The sequence below is a fragment of the Channa argus genome, chromosome 1 (assembly GCF_033026475.1).
Source record: "Channa argus isolate prfri chromosome 1, Channa argus male v1.0, whole genome shotgun sequence".
Lineage (NCBI taxonomy): Eukaryota > Metazoa > Chordata > Actinopteri > Anabantiformes > Channidae > Channa > Channa argus.
The window spans coordinates 19,532,436-19,556,230 of record NC_090197.1 but is presented as its reverse complement, the minus strand read 5'-3'; the positions used below and the strand labels follow the sequence as shown (position 1 = coordinate 19,556,230).

The following is a 23,795-nucleotide window of genomic DNA, read 5'->3' as shown; positions in this document are numbered from 1 at the left end:
TGTCAGTTCTGTCATATGGCATAGAAAGGAGCTTATTAAAATTATTATGAAACGATGATATAATTATCCATGCAGTAATTGTCTCCTGAACACAGTTTATGTGCTTCGCAGCGAGTGTAACACACTGATCTCAACATAAAACAGATCTCCATACACACACACACACACAAAAAGGAACAAATGGACACATAGACACTCATATCTACAACCTCACACAAAGGCATGCAGCCATACACGTAGGCACTCTAATATGCAAGTGTACGAACACGCACACACACACTCACCCACACACCCTTCTCATCTCCATAATTACTGTATAGTCAGCATGTCTGTGTCTGGGGGTGACTCTCAAAGTGAGATGTTGACAACAGCAGAGCTGAACTCAAGCTGGGTCCTGTCAAAGGCCTGACATTGATAGCATTATCTGTGTAATTATTCACAGTTAAGTGAACTACCTACTTACAGTACTTTTAACATAATGGATTTGGATGAGTAAGCCACATCTATGCCTCCCTTTCATTCCATAACTTGCATGACGTCATAAACCCAGAGGAAATATGCATTCTAAGTTGTCTTAATTAGCTTAAATACAGCCTATATTTTGTTTGTTGCAAGTGTTTAATTTGTTTTTTTCATTTGTGAATAATCTCTGTGCACACCTGAGCTCACTCTGAGGCACATTAGCATTCATTCCCTGCAACTGTTAAGAACCATAGATTTCTAATGTATGGCTTATGCCTTTGCAAGCAACCCACCATTTTTCTTCCCTTCCATTAAATACTTGCTTGGCATTAATGAAAGGGGAGTCGGCCAATGCTTCTGAAAATCTTGATTGAGACGTTTAGCAAATGAGAAGTGAAGGAAAAGGCAGTGGATCTGGCATTGGGATATAGCAGCATGTTTGTATGTGTGTAAATGTGTGTGTGTGCAGTAAAGCGTGTGCCAACATGGCATGGGGAATATGAAAAATGTCAGGCTGGCCCCTGTTCCTGCACTGGTGGTGTAAATTAGATGTGAACCAGCGTGCCGCCAATGCCAGGGGAAAGTACACCTATCAAGGCTGACTAACGCATTGTGGCTCCATGCACTAGAGCAGATGAAGGGAGTGCAAGTGCGTGCACGTGTGTTGAAAACATAATGAAACTGGCCTTCTGAAGGTCAGTACAGAGCAAGCTGGGACTCTTTCGTCTGCTGCTAATGGTGTATTAATGATTCAAAGATGTTTCTGAGACTTGTGCACACAGGTAGCCAACCAAGCACCACTGACTGACACACACACACACACACACACACACACACACACACACACACACCTACCCACTCAAACAGACAAGAAAAAGTCACATATAGTAAATAAAAATAAATCAGCAGATATATGAACCAATGTGACATGCATAGACAAAGCACTTGCATGTGTTTTGTGTTTTTATGCTACAATGCAGTGTTGTTCTGTGGAAAAAAGTCTTTAAAAAGGTCTTAAACTGCAAATTTGGAATTTATTTAACAAGCTACGGTGGATTATCTGTCAGATAACATGTATGTGGTAAACTCTTCTGATAGGTAATTAATATGACACTTTAAGTGGGAATAATTAGGTTCTGGCAAATTACACTAGTTACAAAGGGGACTTAGATTAAAAAGCTGAAACAGGCTATGCCTCTAAAGTTATGTTTATGAAGTAATTATTGTGCAATTCTACACAGATGTGATAAGTGCAACAGTAAATTAATTAAATAGCAATACAAATATGTACAATATTGACTTTAAATTGAAATTCACTTGTTGTTTTCACACTTTTACACTGTAAATTGGCTGAAAAAGACACTATAATGATTAGAACTGCTTTCAAAGGTACCTCACGTTTGTAAATGACTGGGAGCTTCTCTCAAAATTGTTATGACTAGCAATATCGAGCTGCAGTGTTTGCGTTCACATTACAGATCTTTAGTGTTAAACAGGTGGGGTTTTACTGCAGAGATAAAGTGTGAAGGGGAGTGGAGGTGCATTGGTTGAGTGGGTTCCCATCCAGTTTTTGGACAATGGTCTTACCTTGAATGTGGACATGGCTGGGTCCCTGCTATACCTGTCTATGGTGTGGAACTTGGAGCAGTGGTTGAGCTCATGGTACAGCTCAGAATGTCTTTTGCGAGTGTGCATCACTTTCTGAAAGGGAAATAAGGAAGGGACAGCAAAAATGAACCAAATAGAAACAAAAAAAAAAGGAAGAAAAGAAAAGAAAAGGAAGGGTGGCTGTATAAGGGCAGGCAGGGGAGTGGGAATATGTACAAAGGCTGTCGGAATGCAGTGATGCCAAATATGAAAAGGGGTTAAGGTACGAGAGCAGATCGATCGATTGATTGCTGGCTCATGCATCATCCACATCCTCCTTCTTTAAGAATTTGGAAACTCCGAGTGCTGCAGAGGAGTCCTTTAAGTGGAAATTTGGAAAATGACTGACAGAAATGCCATTGTTACAGAATGGTGCCTGCTAGCTGGGGGTCCTGTTAACTCAGGATTTTGTCTAACTCATTAAATGTCTAACAGATGGGCTTGAATTCAACTTCTGCCCTAGTGAGAAGATATTTGACAAACATTGCCTTCTTTGTGTTCTGAATATGCCCGTCTAGGAGGCAGCTAAATCCAGGTCTTTAATTCTCTGACAGCAAACTGCATTTGTCAGTGCCACCGCTGTTGTCTCTCTGTGCTAATGGGCAGTGCTGGAGCTGCTCGGCAGTAGCTAATCGTCAGAGCAGCTTGTGAGGTTGAAAGTGACACAGGGGCAAGATGCCAGGACTCACACCCGCACACTTACCGGCCAGGACTGGCGCTTAGCACTGGCTCCAATTACTTCAGAGTGGGCACTCACATCTCTGCTCAGCAATAAAGGTGTGACTTGCTCCTTCCTATGTCTTTTTATTCTGCTAGTACGTATGTGTCTGTGTCACACTGTGTTCTGATTTTAAAAACGCAATTTGACATAACCTCAAACAGCTAAAGGGGCACTTCAACAATTTTGCACATGTATTTTCATTTAATCATCAGGCTAAAAAACAAGGATACTGTGGTCAGGGCTGTATCTCCCTTGGGCCAGAAACTTCCATACATGAAAGCGTGTGCGTATCAAATGTGCATTTAAGAGGAACTGGAAGACAATAAATGACACTATTGACTTGTATTAGAATAATTGCAGGAGTTAGTGTTTTTGGAAATTAATCCATACTAGAAATTGAAAGTCAGGATATCTCTGCTGCTGCAGAACAGATTTGGGCCATTTCTTGAAATGCATCTCTTACACTTTAAGTGCAATTATAAATCATTGAAGTACCCCTTAAGAGAATTGAGAGAAAAAGTATTACTCCCCCTAAAGGCTATATTCTAAATTAAGTTTGAATCTGCCTATAAAAGCTAATGCTAACGTCTGACTTTCTAAAAGTGTGGGCAAACTAAATAGAACACACAGCTGAAAATGGGTTTATGTTCCATTAAAACATGGAAGTGTACACTTCCCTATTTTAGTGGTTCTTCTGTCTCAACGTCTTTCTCAACAGTCAATATTTAATTGATGAGAAAAGAGTTGATTCCAAGGAGAGCCAATCTCCTTGTTCATGCAAGGGCCACTAACGACTCTCCAGTAATTTGGCAGTTAAGTAAAACGATCAGCCACAGCGACTTGTTAGTAGCTTGTCACCACACATTCTTTCCATAAAAATCACATCTGCACAAGGTGAATGTCCAGTCTTTACAGTTAGAGTAAAACAGAATTGTTACAAAAAGAGCTGCAATGCAACGGGAGTTGCTGTATTCCACTACAGAGAAATACTCGATGGAGACTGGAGATTCACAAGACACCCACGTCATTCTAACACAAACATACTCACACGTTGCCAACCCATGTGCTTTCAACAGATATAACCAGCCAATCAACTACAGCCACATATGTGTCAACCCAGAACTATATTACTAGTATTCATTCAGACACAAAAAAGCAGTCTACTTTGCTGTTTCTTCAACCAGGACCCCCACAATGACACATCAGCATCATTTGGTTAAACTGTACATGTCTGTGGGAAGTTTTCACAACACTATTCATTGACATACATTTATTCAATCAGACAGATTTAAGGCCTTTGTTGGAGAAACAGCATACTACTATATGTCAGGTAGTCCTGAATCAGTCTATTGTTGTAAATGCAAGGGAGACAGAGGTGCGAAGGGAGTGGTTTAGCAGTGCTTTTTGCTCCTCTATGCGTTAATCAAATCTTGGCAGAAGCACAAAAAAAAAGCAGAAACAGGCTGATGACAGGGGATTAGGTCTGAGATCTTACCTCAAAGTCCAGCTCAGAGTACCGTACTCTTTTCCTCTGGAAGAGGAGGGGGCAGGAGGAGAGAAGAAAGCATCAATGACCAGCCCTCGACCACTATTGAACTTCAGGCCTTTCAATCTTAATCTCTCTGTGGATCTCTCAGGGGCATTGTTCAGTAACAGGAGGAGAGCTAATATGCACTGACTGCCCAACACAATACAGATATTCTTACAAATGTCAAAGCAAAAAGCCAAATTATTCAGTCTATTTCAATGTAATGAGATTAGTGAAGTGGAATAACCCAGAATTAGAGTGAAATAATAATTTCCCGCCTCACATACTCCCAAATATAATCATTACAACCCTAGCATAAATCATCCTCTCTGCTGTTTTTGGAGTATTTGTTGGACACATTCCGATTATAAGAGCAGCAACAAACACATGAGAAATGCTTTTCAGTCTCCATTCTTGTTTGGACCCCCTGCTCTCCCCTTAAGTGCCTCCGTAGCTATAGAGAGTGGCACACACGCTGCCAATTTAACAGCTGCAGACATTTCCAACTCATCTGGCCCTGACATTGCATTGCATTACATTCCATCTTTGACTTCCTATCTGGCTCTTGCTGTCTGCCAGATTTGCATTTGGCAGGAAGAGGAGCTGCTCTCCACAGTTAGTTAAAGGCTGTATTCATTCTTTGGAAGGGCAGAGTTGCTGATCTGATGCTACCACAGCCAAGGTTTTAAAATGTAAAGACATGCAAACAGATAGAGAGGTAAGTTTCTTTCTGAGGTGTCCTATTCACTTTGTGAATTTATTTATTACTGCTTATAAAACACAAAATGTTTACCTTAAACATAGAAAGTACATGACTGAGTTTGCTTTATATGGTGGTCATGCAATACGCATATACATGTGCAGGATATTGCATGTTTTAAGGGGGCCACACATAACTCAAGTTATTAACTAACTCATACAAAATTCAGAAGGGATCCCTTGTTTCTGTAATTTGCTGTTATGATGGTACCAAAGTTAATGCAACGACATTTCAATGCTATTTCTTTCATTTGTTTGCATGCAATTCAGTGTAGTAATTTATACAAAACCATACCTTTGCACTCAATAGTTTTTTGAAAGGAAATAGTAATTAATATTTCAATGCTCCCTCAACTGGTTTCTATAGCACAATGAAAGGATAATATGCCCTGCGAACCCGTTTTTCATGCTTTGACAAGATCATTTTGAGTGAAAATTTGCGAGCCTGTAACTGAAAATCAACAGTGTAATGAGCACTGCGAGTACATTTGCGTGATCCCTCCATTATGCGTCACCAACTTTAAATTGGGGAGTATAACACTGCTGGGATTTAATCTTGAGAGGCACGTTCTGATATCCATCTCTAAATCAAGCGCATTCAAACAGGGTGAAATTATAGCAGCAAATTACATCCCGCAGGTTTCTGCAGATTTTTATTTTTATTTTTTGAGGGGGGGGGGTATTCATGAGTGTGCTCGTAGCTCCTCTGACAGTGATTTTTTATGACTCGTTCTTAAAGTCCTCAGCCCTAAATGAAGCATCTGCACTTTTTGGATGAAAGTGTCGTTTCCATCTTTTTAATCAACCTTATGTGAGTCAGCAAGTTGCCATTGGGGGAGATTTAAATTGTCTATGTGTGTATGTGGGTGTTTATATGTCCATGTTATAGTGCATCTTGTTTTTGTGTGCATGTACTAGTGTGCGTAAAATTAAAGTGAGCTGAGAGACATTCACCAGGGGTATTTCCTGTGATCAAGTCTGTCTCAGTCCATCTGCTGTACCACCTTGTACAGTTAGGAGGGGTATCGCACTTGCGTTTTATGCGCTCACACACACACACACACACGCACAATAAAATACGAAGAAGCTGTCTGTCATTATGAAAATAACATCTCAATGCTCGTTGTTCTCAGTCAACGACAATAAATACTACCCAGCTGCAAATCATAGCACAGAACTTTGCTATTATCACAGCGTTTTGGACACACTGTTACTCTATATGACAGAAAATACAAATTAAAGAACACTGTTATGGTCCTGAGAGTAATAAAAAAGGTTAATGAGATGAAAACAGTTTTACTTTTATCCACTTTCTTTAACTTAGTGATACCGCAAACAATGTTATTTTTAGTTTGGAAATTGTTTAACATTTTATACCTGGATCTTTTCTGCTGGGCACTTTCTGCTACTTGTTCTCTTTGTCACACCATCACATTCCTAATTTAAAAGCATGAGCTCAGGTGAAAAGTGGGCATAGTGAAAAAGCTTGACCACCATCTGGACTTCTTTCTTTCCCTATCACTTAAACCTTCTCACCCACCTCTAGAGATCCTGCCGAGATGCTGGTGTTGGCATTGGTGCTGCCCAGGTTGCGCGGCAGGGTCATGGTCCTCTCCACTGTAGGTCCGCCTGTCAGAATCTGTCTGACTGATCGCTGGCCAGGTTTAAGCTGGAGCGAATGCCCGTGGGAGTGCATGTGTCCTCCCTGGGGGTGTACAAGACCACCCTGAGCCATCATGTGCCCGTGCACATGGGGTATTGTTTTGATCGTCCCATAGGAGCGGTTGAGGTTCATGGTGATGTTCATGTCGCCCACACTGGACGGCACAAAATCCGCTGGGTAGGCCTCGCTTTCGGCTGGGTGGAGGCTCAAGGGAGAGGGAGGTGGAGGGAAGGGAGGATCCTCCACCGTGATGTTAAGAGGCTTGTCCTCTGCCCCAAGTCCCAGCCCTCCTCCTTGGGAGGAGGACGCTGGAGGTTTGAGACTAACCGTCCTACGAGGTAAGACCATGTAGTCTCCCTCTCCTCCTCCGCCACTTCCTCCTCCTCCACTTCCTCCGCTTCCAGCACTTCCATCCTGGGAATTGTTTGAGGAAGCAGGTGGTCGCGCCCATCCCAGACCACTCTCAGTGCACAAGTAGATTGGAGCGCCGCTACGCTGCTGCCCCTGTTGTCTCTGCTGGTCCACATTCACTTCCTTCTTTAGGGGTGTCTCACTCAGCTCATTGAGGCCTCCAAGAGGTGGAACCTTTTGGGGAAGTCAAAACAAAACAAAAAATAAGCTATTTAGCTACGTTAAACTACACTAGAGTAATAATGCATTTCGTCAGCAAGTGTAACCTTCAATCCTGTACCTGTACAATAAGATTGGGAGGCGGGATGTTCCCCGGAAGGGAGCTAAAGTTTACTCCAACTCCCCCCTCCTGATGGGCTGCCAGTTTGGGATCATCCTCATCATCTAGGGAGATGCGGGAAAGGGTGCCAGTGATGGTGGCCGGGTTACAGGTGTTCACCTCTTTGAAAATGACTGCAGAGAAATACGGGGAGATACAAGAAGCCAGGGAGACAACAAAAGAGTTTGGGGTAGGCATGGGATTGAGAAGCAGGAGTTAGGATAGTTGGTGAAAGGGGGAAAAAGAAGCAGGGGTGGTTTTGGGGTGGGGTGAAAGAAGGAGTGAAAGGGATATTGAATGGAAAGGAATTGATTTATTTTATGACAAAAAGAAGACAGCTGACAGAGAGGTAGGCAAAATAGAGACACGAGACATAAATTAGGCACTGATATTGAAGGATGTTGGCACCTTTTGATCTTGCTGAGACATACTGCATCTCCAAAGAAAAGTTTCACTTCTCATTTTGGGCCTTTACGGTTCACAATGAATAAGAAGTGTTTTGTCTTTGACACTGTCACCTTTAATGCTGCTTCATGTTTCCACATTTGCCGGCGAGCCAAGAACTTTATTAGCTTGGAGAACCAGCCTCAGTGCAAAACAAATGAAATGGAGCCAAATTCCTTTGCTACCGAGTCCTGTCCCATATGTCACACACCAGCTTATTACTCTCTGACTGTTTATGTGCTTAACATGTGTAGCAATTGATATTGCATGAGCCTGATTTATTTCATAATAACAAATATAAAACAGGACAATAAACTACTTACAGTGACTTTTTTTTTAGCTTTCATCCATGGAAAAAAATAGCTGGTACAAATTTCTCAAATAGCTACTCCAAAATTAACTATGACATGCTGATGAGGGATGACATTTAATCACAACTAACATCAATCTATCATCACAAATCAAACCATCTGGAAGCTCATGCTGGACATCATGCTCATTCTGTCACCATCAGATGAAAGAATATTTAGTCTGTGCGCCCAAAATCCAATTCTAGACCAAAGCATGTAGCACAGACCATTTTCACATGACCTGCATTGATGTGATAAAATGTCACACTACACATTTTGATCAAAAAATTGGAGCTGAATCCTCTTCCGTCTGAGCCTACCAGCAAGAACACTGGCTGATTATAGACCCTAGCATTCTTTGTTCCACTGTCTTGTTGTTGCAAATTGATATGAAAGGACTGGACATGTGGAAAATTTGAACATTCTGATCCCTTCACATCTGCATCCAACAGTGGAGGCCAAGACAATGACCTATAGACGAATCCGGTGGCTTCTTACTGGAGACCTGTCTGACCTACACAGGCTGTATGAGATGATGCTGTGTGGAGTAATACAGCAGATACAGCAGACATTACTTGGTAGCACATAATTTAAACCACAAAATCAGACGAAATGCATACTTTAATAAAAAAACTAAGTGGATTTCCTGCCAGTCTTTAGCACTCCCCTTTCAATATTTGGATCAAAATGTGATTGAAACTAAATAATTATATAGAGATCTATAAAATTTTCATCTTTAGGGAGCCATGGGCAGATTGGGTCAATAGTGATACAGAATTGATACAGTGCTGTACATATGGATTCAATATGTCGATAGAAACCCAGAAACTGTAAACCCAGTACTCTGAACCTGACACGGTAAGTTTTTAAACAACTGATCAAATTAATTGGTATACTCGCTTGCCTTGTACCTCACTTGTAAGTCGCTTTGGATAAAAGCATCTGCTAAATGTCTAAATGTAAATGTATACAATTTTGAAAACTTGTTAACTGTTAAAATCATTTGTAAGTTTTTCACAAAATTGCACCAACGTCACAAAGACGATAATTTGTTACTTTCCCATTTTCCTCTAAAAGTAAACTGAAGATTTTTGAGTTTTGACAGTGATTGAAAAGACATTTGAGTGTTTTTCAGAGAATAATGAGGTATATTTATATACATTTCTCTAATTGTATGCTCACATACACTGATTAGTCCATTAATTAAAAAAGAAAATAAATCTCAGGACTATTGATTATAGACCTAACAGTATTCATTTCACGGCATATTACCTTTTTGGGGATTTAAGGTTATTTAGTTGAGCAGTGCGTCAAGTAAGCAATGAGTAATGATGTACCCAATACTATGTAGACTGAAATCATATACTGTATATAGTAAACCAAATCTGGTGCTTTGGGGGCCCCTGGGGAGCTGCCCACTTTGGTAATCCAGTTTTGCACAAACCAGTGGCTTTGAGGTTCTGTTTTTTTTACAGATACAGTTTCTTATTGGAGCAGGTGATAACAGCCCAGAAACAACACCCAGCCATCTGTTACGATTCGACTTCAACACTCCCAAAGAAGGTAAAAATAACAGTTTCTAGGGTTGGCTGTGGGTTGGAATATATATACAATTTTTCAACTTCAATCATATATTAAAATATATTTCCACATTTATGGCCCGAAGAACCATTTCAGCTCCCTAATGGGAGCCGCCTCAAAGCACCACAGCTTGTAATGAGTGACAGGAGAGCACAGAACGAATGGAGACATTATCTGCTGTCAGTAACGGCCGTAAAACAATTGATCTGCACAAATGAAGGATATTTTTTATTTATCATGACTCATGGTCTGCTTCATGTGTTATTTTTGATCAGCAATTCTCAACCACCGGCGGGAGGACGCCTCCTGAGTTTAGCAGCCGCTCTCTCATCTAATCAACACCCTCCCATAGTGATTTTTCCACACAAAGACAAATTAATTATAAAACAATATCTCTATGCAATGGAAAACAGCTGAATTTCTTAGCAGGTAGTGCACTTTTTATTTTCCCTCGTAACATCGGCAGTGATATGTTAATAAAGTCTGTCTCTGTGCTACTGCAGTAATGGCAGCTTGTTCCCAACTTCATCCCGGATTCGTCTATAGGAATTATTGGGATAAAGTTCAGGCAGTGTTAAGTAAGTCAGTTGGGTGCAAAACTTACATGGGTGTCCTCTTTCTGCAAAGGGGAGGGGGAAAGTGATTCTGTGTTAATATTTCAAAGAACAACACCAACTAGAATGTGGTACATTTGCACACATTTTAACACGACACATACAAGGCCATTGTCACGAGCAAGTAAAACGCGTTGAGGGTGTTATTATCATGCACAATTAAACACAGCCTCATCCAAACATATGCTCACTGAAGGCTTATTGGGCAGAATCACTGTGATTGATTAGGCATAATAAATTTGCGCACAACTGTGCAGAGTTGTAGCTCATCATTTCCTGTCATTTCATCAACATGCACATCAGCAAGCTTAGCACAGAGGGAGAGAGGCAAAGAAAGAATAGGAGGAAGGGGGGAAGCTCACCTGTTTGACATGCCAAGTCCACATCCTTCTCAAAATCAGTCTGAGAAAAAGAGGTAGGGTAGGAAGAGAGGAAATGCAGTGAGTTTGAGCAAATACACTACATTAGTAGCAGAGTATGCCTGATGACTGATTGGATCTTAAAGTCTTATACTGTATCCCAAGACTGCGATGCTGTAATTTTAATATGTATAGGATCTCTTTGCATAGTGACACTAAAAAACTCCCATCTATGAGATATAAAAAAAATGTTGGCTTAAGTCATATGAGAACTGTTCAACTGTCCTGTCTGTATACCGATTCTTGTCTAAAGCCAACAGAGTAAAAGAACAAATAATATAAAGTTGGCACACACTGCTGCTACTTTGTTCATGATAAATATCTTTTCACAGCAGCAGATCCAAACACAGACTTTGAGAGAAACGAGCAGAACGCTACTGAGTTTTGCCAGGTACGAAATGCTACTGTATGCTTCATCAGTCACCTCACTACCATTTAAAATGAAACAGGGACAGAAATTTACACAGCAGCGAAACTATTATCTGCTGTGCCAGTTGAAGCAGAACTTTGCTGTCTTCTAGCACTTCTTTACTTCTTTTCTTACATTGGGAAAAACATACAATGAAATAATATAAATGCTTTTACAAGCGACCAAATCACAAACACAACCTGCACCCAATATTCACATTTTATGCAAATAATGTATTTGGTGAACAACCAGAAATGATGTTTCTATGCTTTGATCTAGGATTCACTTGAGGAATTCACGGTGGCACTACTCCTTTGGGTAAAGAAACACTCTCAAACCCATAAAGTGGTGGGTTGAATGAAAAAGTATTTTCTCCAAAATGGCTCCCTTTTCTCTAAACTTCAGGGAAAGGGAGGCTCATTGCTATGCAGCTGTGGTCCTCCATTCTTTCACCATAGAGCCACGTCCTGTTCGCGGTGGGATTTACTTACAAAAGCCTTTGTTTGGATAATAAACTACAGATCTTAGACAGTTTGGGTATGCCACAGAGGCAAAGAGAAGAGGAACGAGGAAAATGAGAAACTGAAACAGAGAAGAAGAGAATATGTAAAGGTCTCAGAGGAGTGGAAAAGCTCTTAGCACGCAAATCACCCGCAGCGCCATAAATGGGTCTATACTAAATGAATAGATGAGGATATGAACGAAACGCTCTTATTTTCGCAGCCTCTCTCACCCATCCAAATTGAGACAAACAAATCATCTTTATTTTGACCATTACACATTCTCTTCGCGACAGTCTCACAGGTTAGGTACAGCGAGTCATAAACATTAACTCTTAAAATGAGCCTTGTTATTGAGTAAGCATGCTGTAGCATAGAGCATTCTGGGTGAGGTTATTGCTGAAATATATAACATATTTGTACATCGGGGCTAAAGGTGTCTTTTGTAATTAAAATTGTGTTTGTTGCAATTAGTTTTTCTTAATTGCCTTTAGTAGAAGATAAAAAGATTGATACCACTCCCATATCTGTGCACATTTAGTGACAGCCAGCAGCTGGTTAGCATAGCTTAGCATGAAGACTAGAAACAGAGTTACAATGTAATCATCAAACAAAGTGGCTACCAGTACATCTAAATCTCAACACATAACTTTTTTTGTATAATTTGTGTGAAAACAACTTTTTTTTTTTTTAATGTTAAAGGCAATATTTGCTTGACTGTCTTGGAAATGATTATCTATGTCCTAAAGTATCTTTCTGTACAACATGTTTACAGAAAGCCATCAGCCAATATATACTGTACAGCACACCACACTACTTTACAAAACCAACAAATTGGCACTGTCACACTCTTCTTATAGGGGTACTAACTACTTGTTGCACACCTACATACAGTCTTTCTACTAAGTTAAACTAACTGACTGCTGCCGGTTGCTTCAGATCTACTTCACATTGTCTTCACAGATAATTGTTGGCAAGAAAGGCACATTTGCACGCATTACTGAAGAAAGCTGTTCTACACGTCACACTTTTCCCCCTCTACTCACTCGACTACAACAGTAACTAGATTCTCTACAGGTGACATACTGGTTGGCTGCCGATGTGGTTGTGGATGTGGCTGTGGTTATGGGTATTATTCAGGATGGGGTTGTGCTGATGTGCATGGTTGGGGGCGTGGGTGTGGTCTAGCCCGGGCTTCTGCTTGCTGCGGGACAGACTGTGACTGCAGCCTTTCTGGCATGCTGGTGAGAAAAGCTGTGGGTGACAAACCGGCAGGCACAGGGTCGTGCCGTAATGCAGAGAGCCACATTGGCCGCTGTGGCTCAAGTTCGGACACTTCTGATGGTATAAAAGAAATGAATGGAAAGATGAAATATTAGAGGACGACACACAAGCAGTGATGTGGAGGAGAGCATTGAGGTTTGATCATTAACTAATTATGGTAAGGAGGGCTGATTCAACATTATCAACTAGGTGTAGCTGCAGCTCTACACTTTCTAAATGCCAAGGGTTTAACAGTGTAATGAGATTTCCTCAGAATATAGCATGAACACCTGAGAGGATGGAGGATGGTGTTCGCTGTAATTATGGAGCTGATATAACTGGTGGCAGCCTCACCTAATGGTCCTTCACAATTAATACTCTCATGGGTATTCATACAATTTGTGAGTGCATATGTGCTGCTGTGAAAAGAGGAAAATAGTTCTTCAAAGTTGTGCGCATTTAGACAAAAAGAACCAGAGAAAAATTAATTAAAAGGTGTAGTATTTGTCTTTCTTAAGTGCAACAGTTACCACAGCAACCAGCCAACACTGCAAGCTGTGTGTATAATAACAATACATTTAAGCAAGAATTAAATAAGCACAGTTAGACTGCGAATGCTCTTCTCGGTTATGAAAACACAGACAGAGAATGTGTCATAATGGGTTCCCTGAGCAGAATGATGGCTCCAGAGTTTAATCCTGATAACCTCAGAGGGGCGTTCAGAAACCCATAATCGTTATGCCAAACAGGTCTGAGGGAGAAATAAAGTGAATGAAGATGTGAGAGTCGCTCATGCTCTAATAGTAGTAGTGTGACCGTACTGACATTGGCAAGGCAGTTCATTTCTATATGATTTATCACACTATTAGCCATATTTGGAGCACATACAGCAAAATAACCTTACAGAAGCTCTGTGCTCTTCAAAAAACGATGAAAAAGTTTAAAAGTAAATAAAAGTGCTGAAGTGAAGTATTTTGCTAATATGTGAGTAATTGAAGGCAATTAAGTATAAACCACAAGAATAATGTGAAATGCATCAATTTCCATTGTTTCCTAAGTTATATTTGTAATATCCTGTCATTTCACAATAGGATGTTCCAGTTGGGAGTAAAATTGCATTTCAGTGGGGAATGAAATCAAACATTTTTTTAAAAACAAAATGTGAAAATGCATAATTCATAAGCAATAAAGAATTCCTGTTAAGGACGAAATGGTTATGGAAAACAGAGACATAGAGAGAGGCAAGCATGAGTGCGAGCACTTCAAAAATGGCAGGCATGCTTCATTCTACTGAAGCCTGAAGCTTGTGGGAAACTTTCGGCTTGGTTAATGTTAGTGTGAGGATAATGCAACGTGGGATGAAATGGAATGTTATTCACCATGATCTGCACCTGTCCATTCTTGCAGGAGTCTGGTGAGTTTTCGCTGTCGTCTTTACATCCCCCCATCCGACAGCGCACCGCGTCCTGCACCTGAAGGGAGCGCAATACAGGGTGGAGAAAGAGGGGAAGAGGACACACGGAGAACAAGAAGGGACAAGGGGGAGAGAAGAATGATGAGGAATAGGAAGGGGAGATGCCAAGTGGATGAACTCTTCTTTAAGTTAATTTGAGAAGCTCCTCATATATTTTATATTCCTGACTTCTTCACTGAATACTAATTACTATGGAAATGAAAAAAACAAAATAAAACACCCCATTATTCACAAAGTTGCTTAGTGTGTGGCCTATGTCACAGTCAAAGCTCTATAGGTAACACAAACCAGTACTTCTAAATAGCCTATTTGAAACTTGTGAGATCAGTGGTGCATGATCCTGCCTAAAACCACCAGCACTGCATATAGATGTCTCATCCCCGAGGCCTTTCCAGTCATATTGTTTTTCTTTATCCTCCCACATACAAACACACACTAGCCCACTGTCAAAGGACTAGTTCTTGTAACACAGCTTGAATCCAAAAGATCCCTGTGCATTATGCTTCGCAGCCAACTTACAGATTTCTCTCTCCCCATCAGTTTCTGTAGTGTAGATATTCTGGTTACTTGATGAGGAGCAACATTTTTTCTCATTTGTGCCGCTCATGGTTGGAAACAAGAGTGCTTGTGTAAGAAGCAGCGCAAGAGCGAATGAGGGCATCTTAACTTTGGCTGGGTGGTTTCATCTGCTTGTGTGTGTGTGCGTGTGTTGCAAATGGAGTGGATTGGAGTAGCATCCATGTCTGATTAATTCTGCATGGTCTGTGTTATTGCCTACATTGTTTCCTTCCGTCAGTAGCATTTGTTACCAGTTCTCCGTGTGAGTGTGTGTTGGAACCCAATGCAGCTCATCCCAACTTCAAAGTAAAAAGCTCCTCCATGGGTCCATACTTCTCTCCCCCTGCCTTTCTATCCATCCATCTATCATAATCTCCTTTTCCTTTTTTTACCTTCCAATCCTCACATAAAGAAGCCTTCAGGTTCAGGTTTATTTTAAACAAATATATATATATATAAATTATATATGATATTATAATTCCAGCCCCAGAACATAAAGAGATTATGTTTATTAGTGTTGGAATACATATATTGTAATGTTTTATGTTTAGTAATCACTTTCGTTACCACAGGCAGTTCTGAGCGTTTGTCCAGCTGCCCTCAATCTTTTCTTCAGTCGAGTTTTGAGATAAAATCAATATCACTAAAACTCTCCATAACAAGAGTATTTATAAATGCTGCAAAATCCTTAAATTAAACTACTTTGAAATTATATCTTTTTAAAGTCTATAATCAACAGGTCCCACTCCATGAGATGGTCCTGTGTCTTTTTAGCCTTTGTGTTTCCTCTTCACTTTCACTTAACTACTGGTCTGTTTGTCCTAGTCTGAATAAATACAGTCAACAAGTATGACTCACAATGACTCATCTAGCTTCCATGGGATAATCCGCCAATGCATTTAGCTTTTTTGTGTGTTTAAGGACAGTATAAGCCTCACACATGTAAACAAACATACACGTGCATATTTGGCCAGGAAGTTGCAAACAGACTCAGAACAGAAGGCTGTTCCACATACTTTATATGTTTACTTTTAGTTAACACAAGGGTAGTTTAGTTCAAATAATATCACATTATACTGCCTCTCCTCCCTCTGGTGCAGCACTCTTCTGAGGCTGCTGTTTTGTAGCTATGGAGGATTTACAGTCTCTCTTGCAGGGGATTTTCATTCATTTACAGTAAATAATTCCTGGATTTACTGTACTCTGATCCCTGCTGCTTTTTCTGATATTGATTTAATGCAGTCAGGCATTCTGAACATTTAGAAATTCACTCATTCTAGGCAGTGCAGTCAATTTCCTAATGATCTCTTCAATATATGCAAGGCTGTATGGTGTGTACATACATCAGCAGCAAATGACGTATTAGTAATGGAAAATTAATGTCATTGTCAATCTACCAACTATGAGCTACTCTAAAGCAAAGTGTCTGTGTGTGTCCCCAAAGGCAGGAATACATGTATGTCAGTAATGAGTTTAAAATTCATCATCCCTGGGGACAGAGTAAAGCCTGTGGCAAATAGGCGCTAAGGGGTATTAGTTAGAGACTTATCGTCTTATTCCATACAGCATCTTAGTAAGCTCCTTAAAGCAGCCCTGGATCAGACGGACAATACAGCGCTATCATACTGCATTATGATGAAGAAGCGGTGTAAAATAGGACATAAATACCATGCTAATCCTTCTCATGACTGATCCGCTTGTGTTCTGCTGTGACTTTGAACTGACCCCGAATCTAACACGACATTTGTTAACAAGAATCCCACCTGTCAAAGGGAGCGAGGGTCACGGAGGTCACTGCTCGCTGCAGAATTAGAAATCTATGGACTCAACATGTGTGTGCGGTTCACACGTTGAATTAAGCAGCAGCAGTTCAGGGTGAAAGGGGCAGGCTGGACTCACCTCTCGGCGCATGGCACAGTGCACGGTGATGATGACAAAACCCTGGACAGAGTCAAATACGGCAAAGAGGACCTGGAGGAGTAATGTGACATATGGTTATAAGCTAGTGCACATCGTGAAATTAACTGAAGTTGATCCCCAACTTTTCAAAACAATGAAGGGGCCTGACTATCATTGTATAACATGCAGCATTTTTTGGATATATCATATGGACACCAGCTACATTTTATATTTCCAAATGTAATTGTATTCACTTTTGTCATTCCATCAACACTGTTTATTGTTCTTTATGGCCGTTAACCATATTCATAATATGATTTATCAAATAACCTGATTATTATTATTATTATTAAGATCTATGTATGATTTTAACATCAGGTAAATGTGCAGCTGTGTTTTTGATACCTCTACAGTACATCACAGACACTCTCAGTCTAAGCAGTCTAAGTCTAAGCAGGTGTTATTAATGTTTTTTCTCATATTGTAAAAACATCATATATTTTTTTTCAATGTGTGCATGGAATTTTTACAAATTCTATGCACACATTCTGCTTACACCCACTGAGACGATGTCAGTGTGAATGCATTGGGGTGAGTGTGGCAGCTGTCATTCCAGCAGCAAACATCTGGATTTATAGCTGCAAAATGATTTTTTCTTCTTTAATAATTTACATTACTTGAAATTCAGATCAGTCTACCCACTCATAAACCACATCACAGTTGATTATTAGCATCCTGATTTATACGGAGGAGGATTGTGTCCTGTGACTGTGACCACGTTGGAAAGCTGCAGTGCATTACTGTTGTTTGGGCTGAAAGTATTGATGTGTTTTCTTCAATGATCATTAAGCTGAAGTTCACATTTGGTTCTACTGCAGTTCTTAGTTCCACACTTCATCTTGGCTTTTTTTTTCTGTCAGAGAAATACCACTTTGCTTTACAGAAGCTGTTTTAGGAGCTGAGGTGTAACTACATTTCCATGAGCTCAGTTTAGAGGGAAACTTTTTTTATCACTTATTTGATCATCACTATTTATAACCTCTGTGAAAGGATGTTGTGATACCGTGACAACCAGTGTGAGCTTTTGCCACAGTTTTCAGCTGTGATGTAATTTAAACTTTTAGCTTTTACACACGGTACATTTGATGTTCCTTTTTGATGTAAAGTGATCTTTGCTAAAGGGAAACACTGGCAATATTTTAATGCCCTGTTTTACAGTAATACTCCACTGAAATCACTCAGTAATCATTCGAGAAACACTGTCATGGGAATGAAATGAGTCAGATGAGTCATGTTAAATCATAAAAAATCATTACAGTCACTCATTCATAGATTATTATCAATGGGAATTATACAATGTGCTGCTCTTCAATCCTACTTTTACTTCTATTCTATATTTCCTTTAGGCATATTCTTTATTTAAACATGAATTATTCAGGTTTGATCTTTCGGTCTTCATGAGCAAAAAAATGTCAATGCTGCCTGAACATTAAAGTTGATTTAGAACCTTTTAAAGCTGCTTTCTCATTATGATGGGTCACAGGTGTATTTGTGTTAATGTGAGCCTCTGGTGGTAGGGTATGATGCATTACCTGGAATAGTGTGGAGCGCCGGTCGGTTATGGCCAGCACGGCTGACATCCAGGTTAATGCTAACAGAGGAAGAACCACACAGGAGCTCCACAGAGAGGCCCTGTCAGAAGAGAAGAAGGAGATGGTGGGGAAAGCAACAGGGGGTTCAGTCTCAAACCAGACAGGCCAGCTCAAATTATTCACATAACTCTCTCTCCCTTCACACAGTCATACAGTCACACACACACACACACACACACACACACACACACACACACACATGAATCAGTCAAACATTCGGTGGTGGGTAATTTGCAATTTTAAGCTGATTGGCACACAGAGGTTTGTAGTAGACTTAATATTCTAACTGAGAAGTGGAAGATGATGTGTAATCATGTAGATAGTTGTGAGACAGACAATTGCTCACAATTACATGGTTGATGCACACTAAGTGTCATGCTGGCGGACTGTGAGATGATAGGCAGAGACCCAGGGGGGAGGGGAAAAACAGACCATTGACAAGTGCTGACACGGGGCTTCTGAGAAGTATGTGTGTTTGTGTGTGGGTGTCTTTAACTCACACCAATTTCAAATGTTCATGCGGTTTGAGCACATATTCATGGTTTTATAACCATCAGTCTGACAGATGGACAGGTACTATGAGAACTGTGCACATCCTTGTTGAGGTGCATGGCCAAAGGCAGTGCTGTCCTCATGTTAAAATGTGGAGCTTGCAATAGCTGTGGTCCAGTAGAGAACCCCAGCAAGCTAAATTCTATTTATAAAATAACATCTTAACACTGCAAGTGCACCTAATAAGTGTTTTTTTTAATGAGCAGTGATATTTCAAAGTGCTATAAAGTCATTTGGGGAATGTGTGAAAAGCTCAGAACTGCTTTGTCATAATTTTCAAATGGTGCTTATTTCATTCTAAAAAAGAAATTCCCATGTTACAGTCTTTAAAGCTGTATGAGGACAAATCGTCCAGGTTTTTTTTTTAATAAAACTGCTACAGAGGGTGAAGGAGTATGTATAAATTACCAGATTTAAGCTACATTCAGCACAGACTCTTTGATTATGGGTTTACACAGAGGATTTCTGTAAGCAGATTATTTGAAGGACCTTACTGCAGTTATAACACCTTATAATAGTTCAGTGCAACAGCAAGAGAAAGAAGTAGAGAAGTAAAGAAATGTGAATATAAATGACAACCGTATGTCTAATAACAGACCCTATGTGTGTTCAGCAGAGACACAGGTGGATCTGCGATCAGCAGATCCATAAAAAGAGTCAGTAATGGTTTGTGAGATCCCAGTATGTTTCCAATGACACCAAAATAACTGATTCAAACTCGTGCAAATAGGCAATTTCATCCCATTACCCTCCAATCATGGCATCCAGTCATGCAACAACACAATTAAGACCACCGGAGTCCCTGCTTTACACAGAGCGCTTATCCAAAACAAACACTGTGGCTTGATGAAGGATTTGCACGGTGACTTGGTTAAATATGGACACAATTGTTCGTGACAGTAAAATAGGAGGACAGCGTTTTATTTAGAGACTGGCTGCAATGAACATGAACTATGATGACAAACCTCTTCCTAAGAGAGCAAACTCCAATTTTATACTGAGAATTAAATTGCTATAAATCTTTTTCTTGTTACAAAAATTTAGTACTTTGTACTAAAATGCCATCATAAGAAAAATTAAGAAGCTTTTAAGAAAAAAACAAAACACAACTTATGTAGTAAGCAAAAATAGTTCATAATTTGATGTCAACACCCAGCAAAGATTCCTAAAAATCAACTGTTCCTCTAAGCCTTATTATTGATTAGAGAAGATGTGCTAAAATTCCCAGAGCATCTGAAAAACACAGGTAGCATGTAACAGCAACTAACACATAAAAAAAAGTCAGGGAATTTAAGTAATTGAATATTTATTAATAACGATGCAGGTCTATAATAATCCAAAAGTCATGAAGAATTTAAATTAAGAAACTATGATGGCTATTATCATGACTCATCACTTATTCATTAGACTATACTTTGCTTAAAAGTACAAATATAATGAGCAGAAACTAATGTAAATAACCGTAATGCACAATTACAGCTACTGTGTATAGGTAGTATATTTGGGACATTTTATAATTTAAAGTACTTTAAATGATTTGTAGTCCGTCCTCCTTTTATGATTTATCTGGATTTGATGTGTAATTATTGCTTGAAGAGGGTCAGAATGTTAATGTGTCCAATGCAGTTACCATAATTAATAAGCTTCTTGGCATTGTATTTCCCCGATGTATTAAACCTCTACAATGCTGTGCTATAAAGAAGTAAAAAAAAAAGCTTTATGAATAGTCTTTGACATAGGTCATGTTTGTTCTGTGTAACCTGTGAGAAATCTGCTTTGGATTAAAACATGCTCTCATTAAATCTTAGCAGCTTGCAGTGCAGGTGTTTTTCCTTTAATTATTTTTATTTATTTGATTTATATATACAAGTCTGAATTTTATCCTGCATCATATCTGACAGCCGCATATTAACAGCACAGAGGAGAGAGAAAGAGACATGTAAGAGTAGTAGAGACATAGAATAATGAAGAGAGAGAGAGAGAGAGAGAGAACAAGAATGAAAGATAGATGAAGATGGACTAACATCGCACTGCTGGCAGTCGCGCTGGACAGAGCGGTGCTCGAGATCACACCACACTTGGAGCATTTCAGGAGCAGTCGACTACGCGCCTCCGCTGGGCCACTTTAGGATGTGCACACACACACACACACACACACACAGGAGAGAGGGGAGTTGGTGAAGGGATGTGTGGAAACACAAGTTCCAGTTATGACAACATGTGAATTTGCAGGTGTCACAGTTTGCAAAAGAATCAAAAGGAGAAAAAGAAGAGAGAAAAAACATGGACACCAAAGACAGGAAGGGGAAAAGAAAAAAGGGAGGGGGAGAGGGGGTGGGAGAAAAGAAAGAAAGGCAAATTAAAACCAGATCTTAAAAAGTAGCAGCAATGAAAAACAGTCAGAATACAAAGATTGATTCAGAACAAGTAGAGAGAATGTGAGAGACGAACATTTTAATGTTACAGCAAAGTCATGTGGATCAACAGATTACAGTGAAACAGACAGGAAATACACCAAACAGTGTATGCAGATATGTGTCTGTGGTATTGATCTAGAGATGTGACTCTGCACAATGAAGCTTTACCTGTGTGAGGGACGAAACAGACTTCGTTGGTTGTTTACTTACAGTTGACTACTCAGATGGAAAGAAACTGTGTGTTTGTGTGTGTTTGCGTATGTGTGTGTCAAAGAATGATGGGGCAATGCACGAGCTATGCTACATTAGCGTCCCATCACAGCTCATTGCCTTAGCGCCAGCCGCATCTCCACGGATTCATAAGGAAATACATTACGCTAATGACAGCCTGTCCTGTTAGCAACACAACTGCTGTGTGTGTGTGTGTGTGTGTGTGTGTTTCCATTTATGCAAACTCTTCTGAGAATCAGAGAGTACATGTGCTTAACACTCAGACTTTTCCCTGTAACAAAGAAGGGTACACCTGTTTGTGTGTGTGTGTGTGTGTGTGGGTGTGTTTGTACACATCAGCTGGTTTAATCTTGGTTGCATCACCAGGTAACAAAAGCTAATCAACCCCCCAGGGAGCTAATACGGTTAACCCTTGCAGAAAGAGAGAGACCTCGGAAGGGACGTGATGATAGAGAGAAAAGACACGAACGAAAAAGAGAGAGAGAGAGAGAAAGAAGGAAAACAATGGAATCAATCAGCTATGGAAATGAAAACCTGGTTTGGCTGCGTGAGCTGAAGAAATCTCCGCTCGTAGGATTAGTAAACAGGGTGAACAAGTGCCAACTGATTTAACAGAAGTAATGTAATGGAGGAAAAGTGTTCAGAAGCATTTCAATAATGCAAAAGGTTTCATCCACATAATCGAGGTGTTTATAGGATGTAATTAGGTTTCCATCTGCCATCGATTTTCATATCCACCCTTTTCAGCAGCGTCACATTAAACTGAGAAAACTAGATGGCAACTGTATCGACAGTGAAAATCTTGATAGATTTCACAGAGCAACAGAACATAACAGATGTCTTGTCATTTTCTTGCTAAATTGGATCATATTTTTTGGGATTATTTTTACTGGAGGCACAGGTGTGCAAGTAGGTGTGTGTTCAGAGACCTTTGAAAACAGTTAGTTGCCGAGAAAATGTTGTCTCCCTGAGTTTGAGTCTGACAGAGGGTAAAGAAAATATTGAATGTAGCAAATCTGAAGCCAGTTCCCACCAAGACGGATGAGTGAACAGTGTGTGTATTGCAGCAATGTGTGTTAATATACTGTGTGTGTGTGTGTGTGTGTGTATATAAGGTGCAGAGGTTTGGGAACTTAACTTACCCCGCTCGCTGCTTTTTAGATTTGTCTGAGATGCCGTCTCGAGACATGAGCTTGTTAAACACCACAATTCCAATAAGCATATTCACCTGAGAGAGACAGAGAAGAGAATTGGAAAAGAATTGCTGTAATAGATGGGCTGCCACCAGGGATTCAATCTGTGCACCGTACGACTGTTTTTCTGAATTTGTCTCAACATTTCAGTTGATTAAAGGTGAAGGTTTTTAATTGTCCCCTCGACTCAACACTGTAAGTGACTTTTTGCTGTCAGGGCTCCCAGGGACTTTTTTCAAGGTAGTTGTACACAGAGCATACATATCACATGTCATAGTGCACAGCTATTACTTACAGTTTTGGCACAATTGCCAACACCTTATACATGCTACAAGGATGGCAATGTTTTGAATAGAGCAACATTATGAGAACTAATGCAAATGTCAAAAAATGTATGTACAGTGTTACCTTACATCTAATCAGAACGTTGTTGTTAATTTTAAATATTAGTGGGCACATGTTATGGCAATAAAAGCATAAATGTGCTGTATAATGGTTCAGTCAAAGCCAAGTCAAACACAAAAGCCAGAGTCACAAAAGCAATAAACATAACACATATGGTCAGTTGCTCATAAATCACTTTTTTTTTTTTTCAATTCAGAACTGACTCAATACTGATGTAAAAGCAAACTCAACACCATACAGTCTATTGCTGTGTTGCTTCTGGCCACTAATGACAAGTCTGGGTTGCAGTGCTGATGCTATGCAACCAACTATTCATTGCATCAG

General features: G+C 40.0%; 1 protein-coding gene across 31 annotated transcripts in view; it reads right to left on the bottom strand.

Moving 5' to 3' along the window:
* The window catches only part of adgrb2 (adhesion G protein-coupled receptor B2), a 217,436-nt gene that overhangs the window by 13,652 nt on the left and 179,989 nt on the right, over positions 1–23,795 (bottom strand). For 18 of the 31 annotated variants that reach the window (XR_010914464.1, XR_010914472.1, XR_010914463.1 and 15 more), the window contains 11 exons: positions 23,016–23,101; positions 21,250–21,348; positions 18,614–18,713; positions 17,022–17,093; positions 14,470–14,562; positions 10,862–10,901; positions 10,490–10,504; positions 7,472–7,644; positions 6,658–7,365; positions 4,326–4,361; positions 2,050–2,163 (listed from right to left, as the gene is read on the bottom strand). Coding sequence is in view for 24 of the 31 variants with exons in the window: in XM_067505246.1 (XP_067361347.1) it covers positions 2,050–2,163; positions 4,326–4,361; positions 6,658–7,365; positions 7,472–7,644; positions 10,490–10,504; positions 10,862–10,901; positions 14,470–14,562; positions 17,022–17,093; positions 18,614–18,713; positions 21,250–21,348; positions 23,016–23,101 (1,536 nt within the window). In the remaining 7 variants the exon portion in view is untranslated. The remainder of the gene's footprint in view (positions 1–2,049; positions 2,164–4,325; positions 4,362–6,657; positions 7,366–7,471; positions 7,645–10,489; positions 10,505–10,861; positions 10,902–14,469; positions 14,563–17,021; positions 17,094–18,613; positions 18,714–21,249; positions 21,349–23,015; positions 23,102–23,795) is intronic. The other 13 variants (XM_067505318.1, XM_067505296.1, XM_067505169.1 and 10 more) reach the window with 9 other exon arrangements.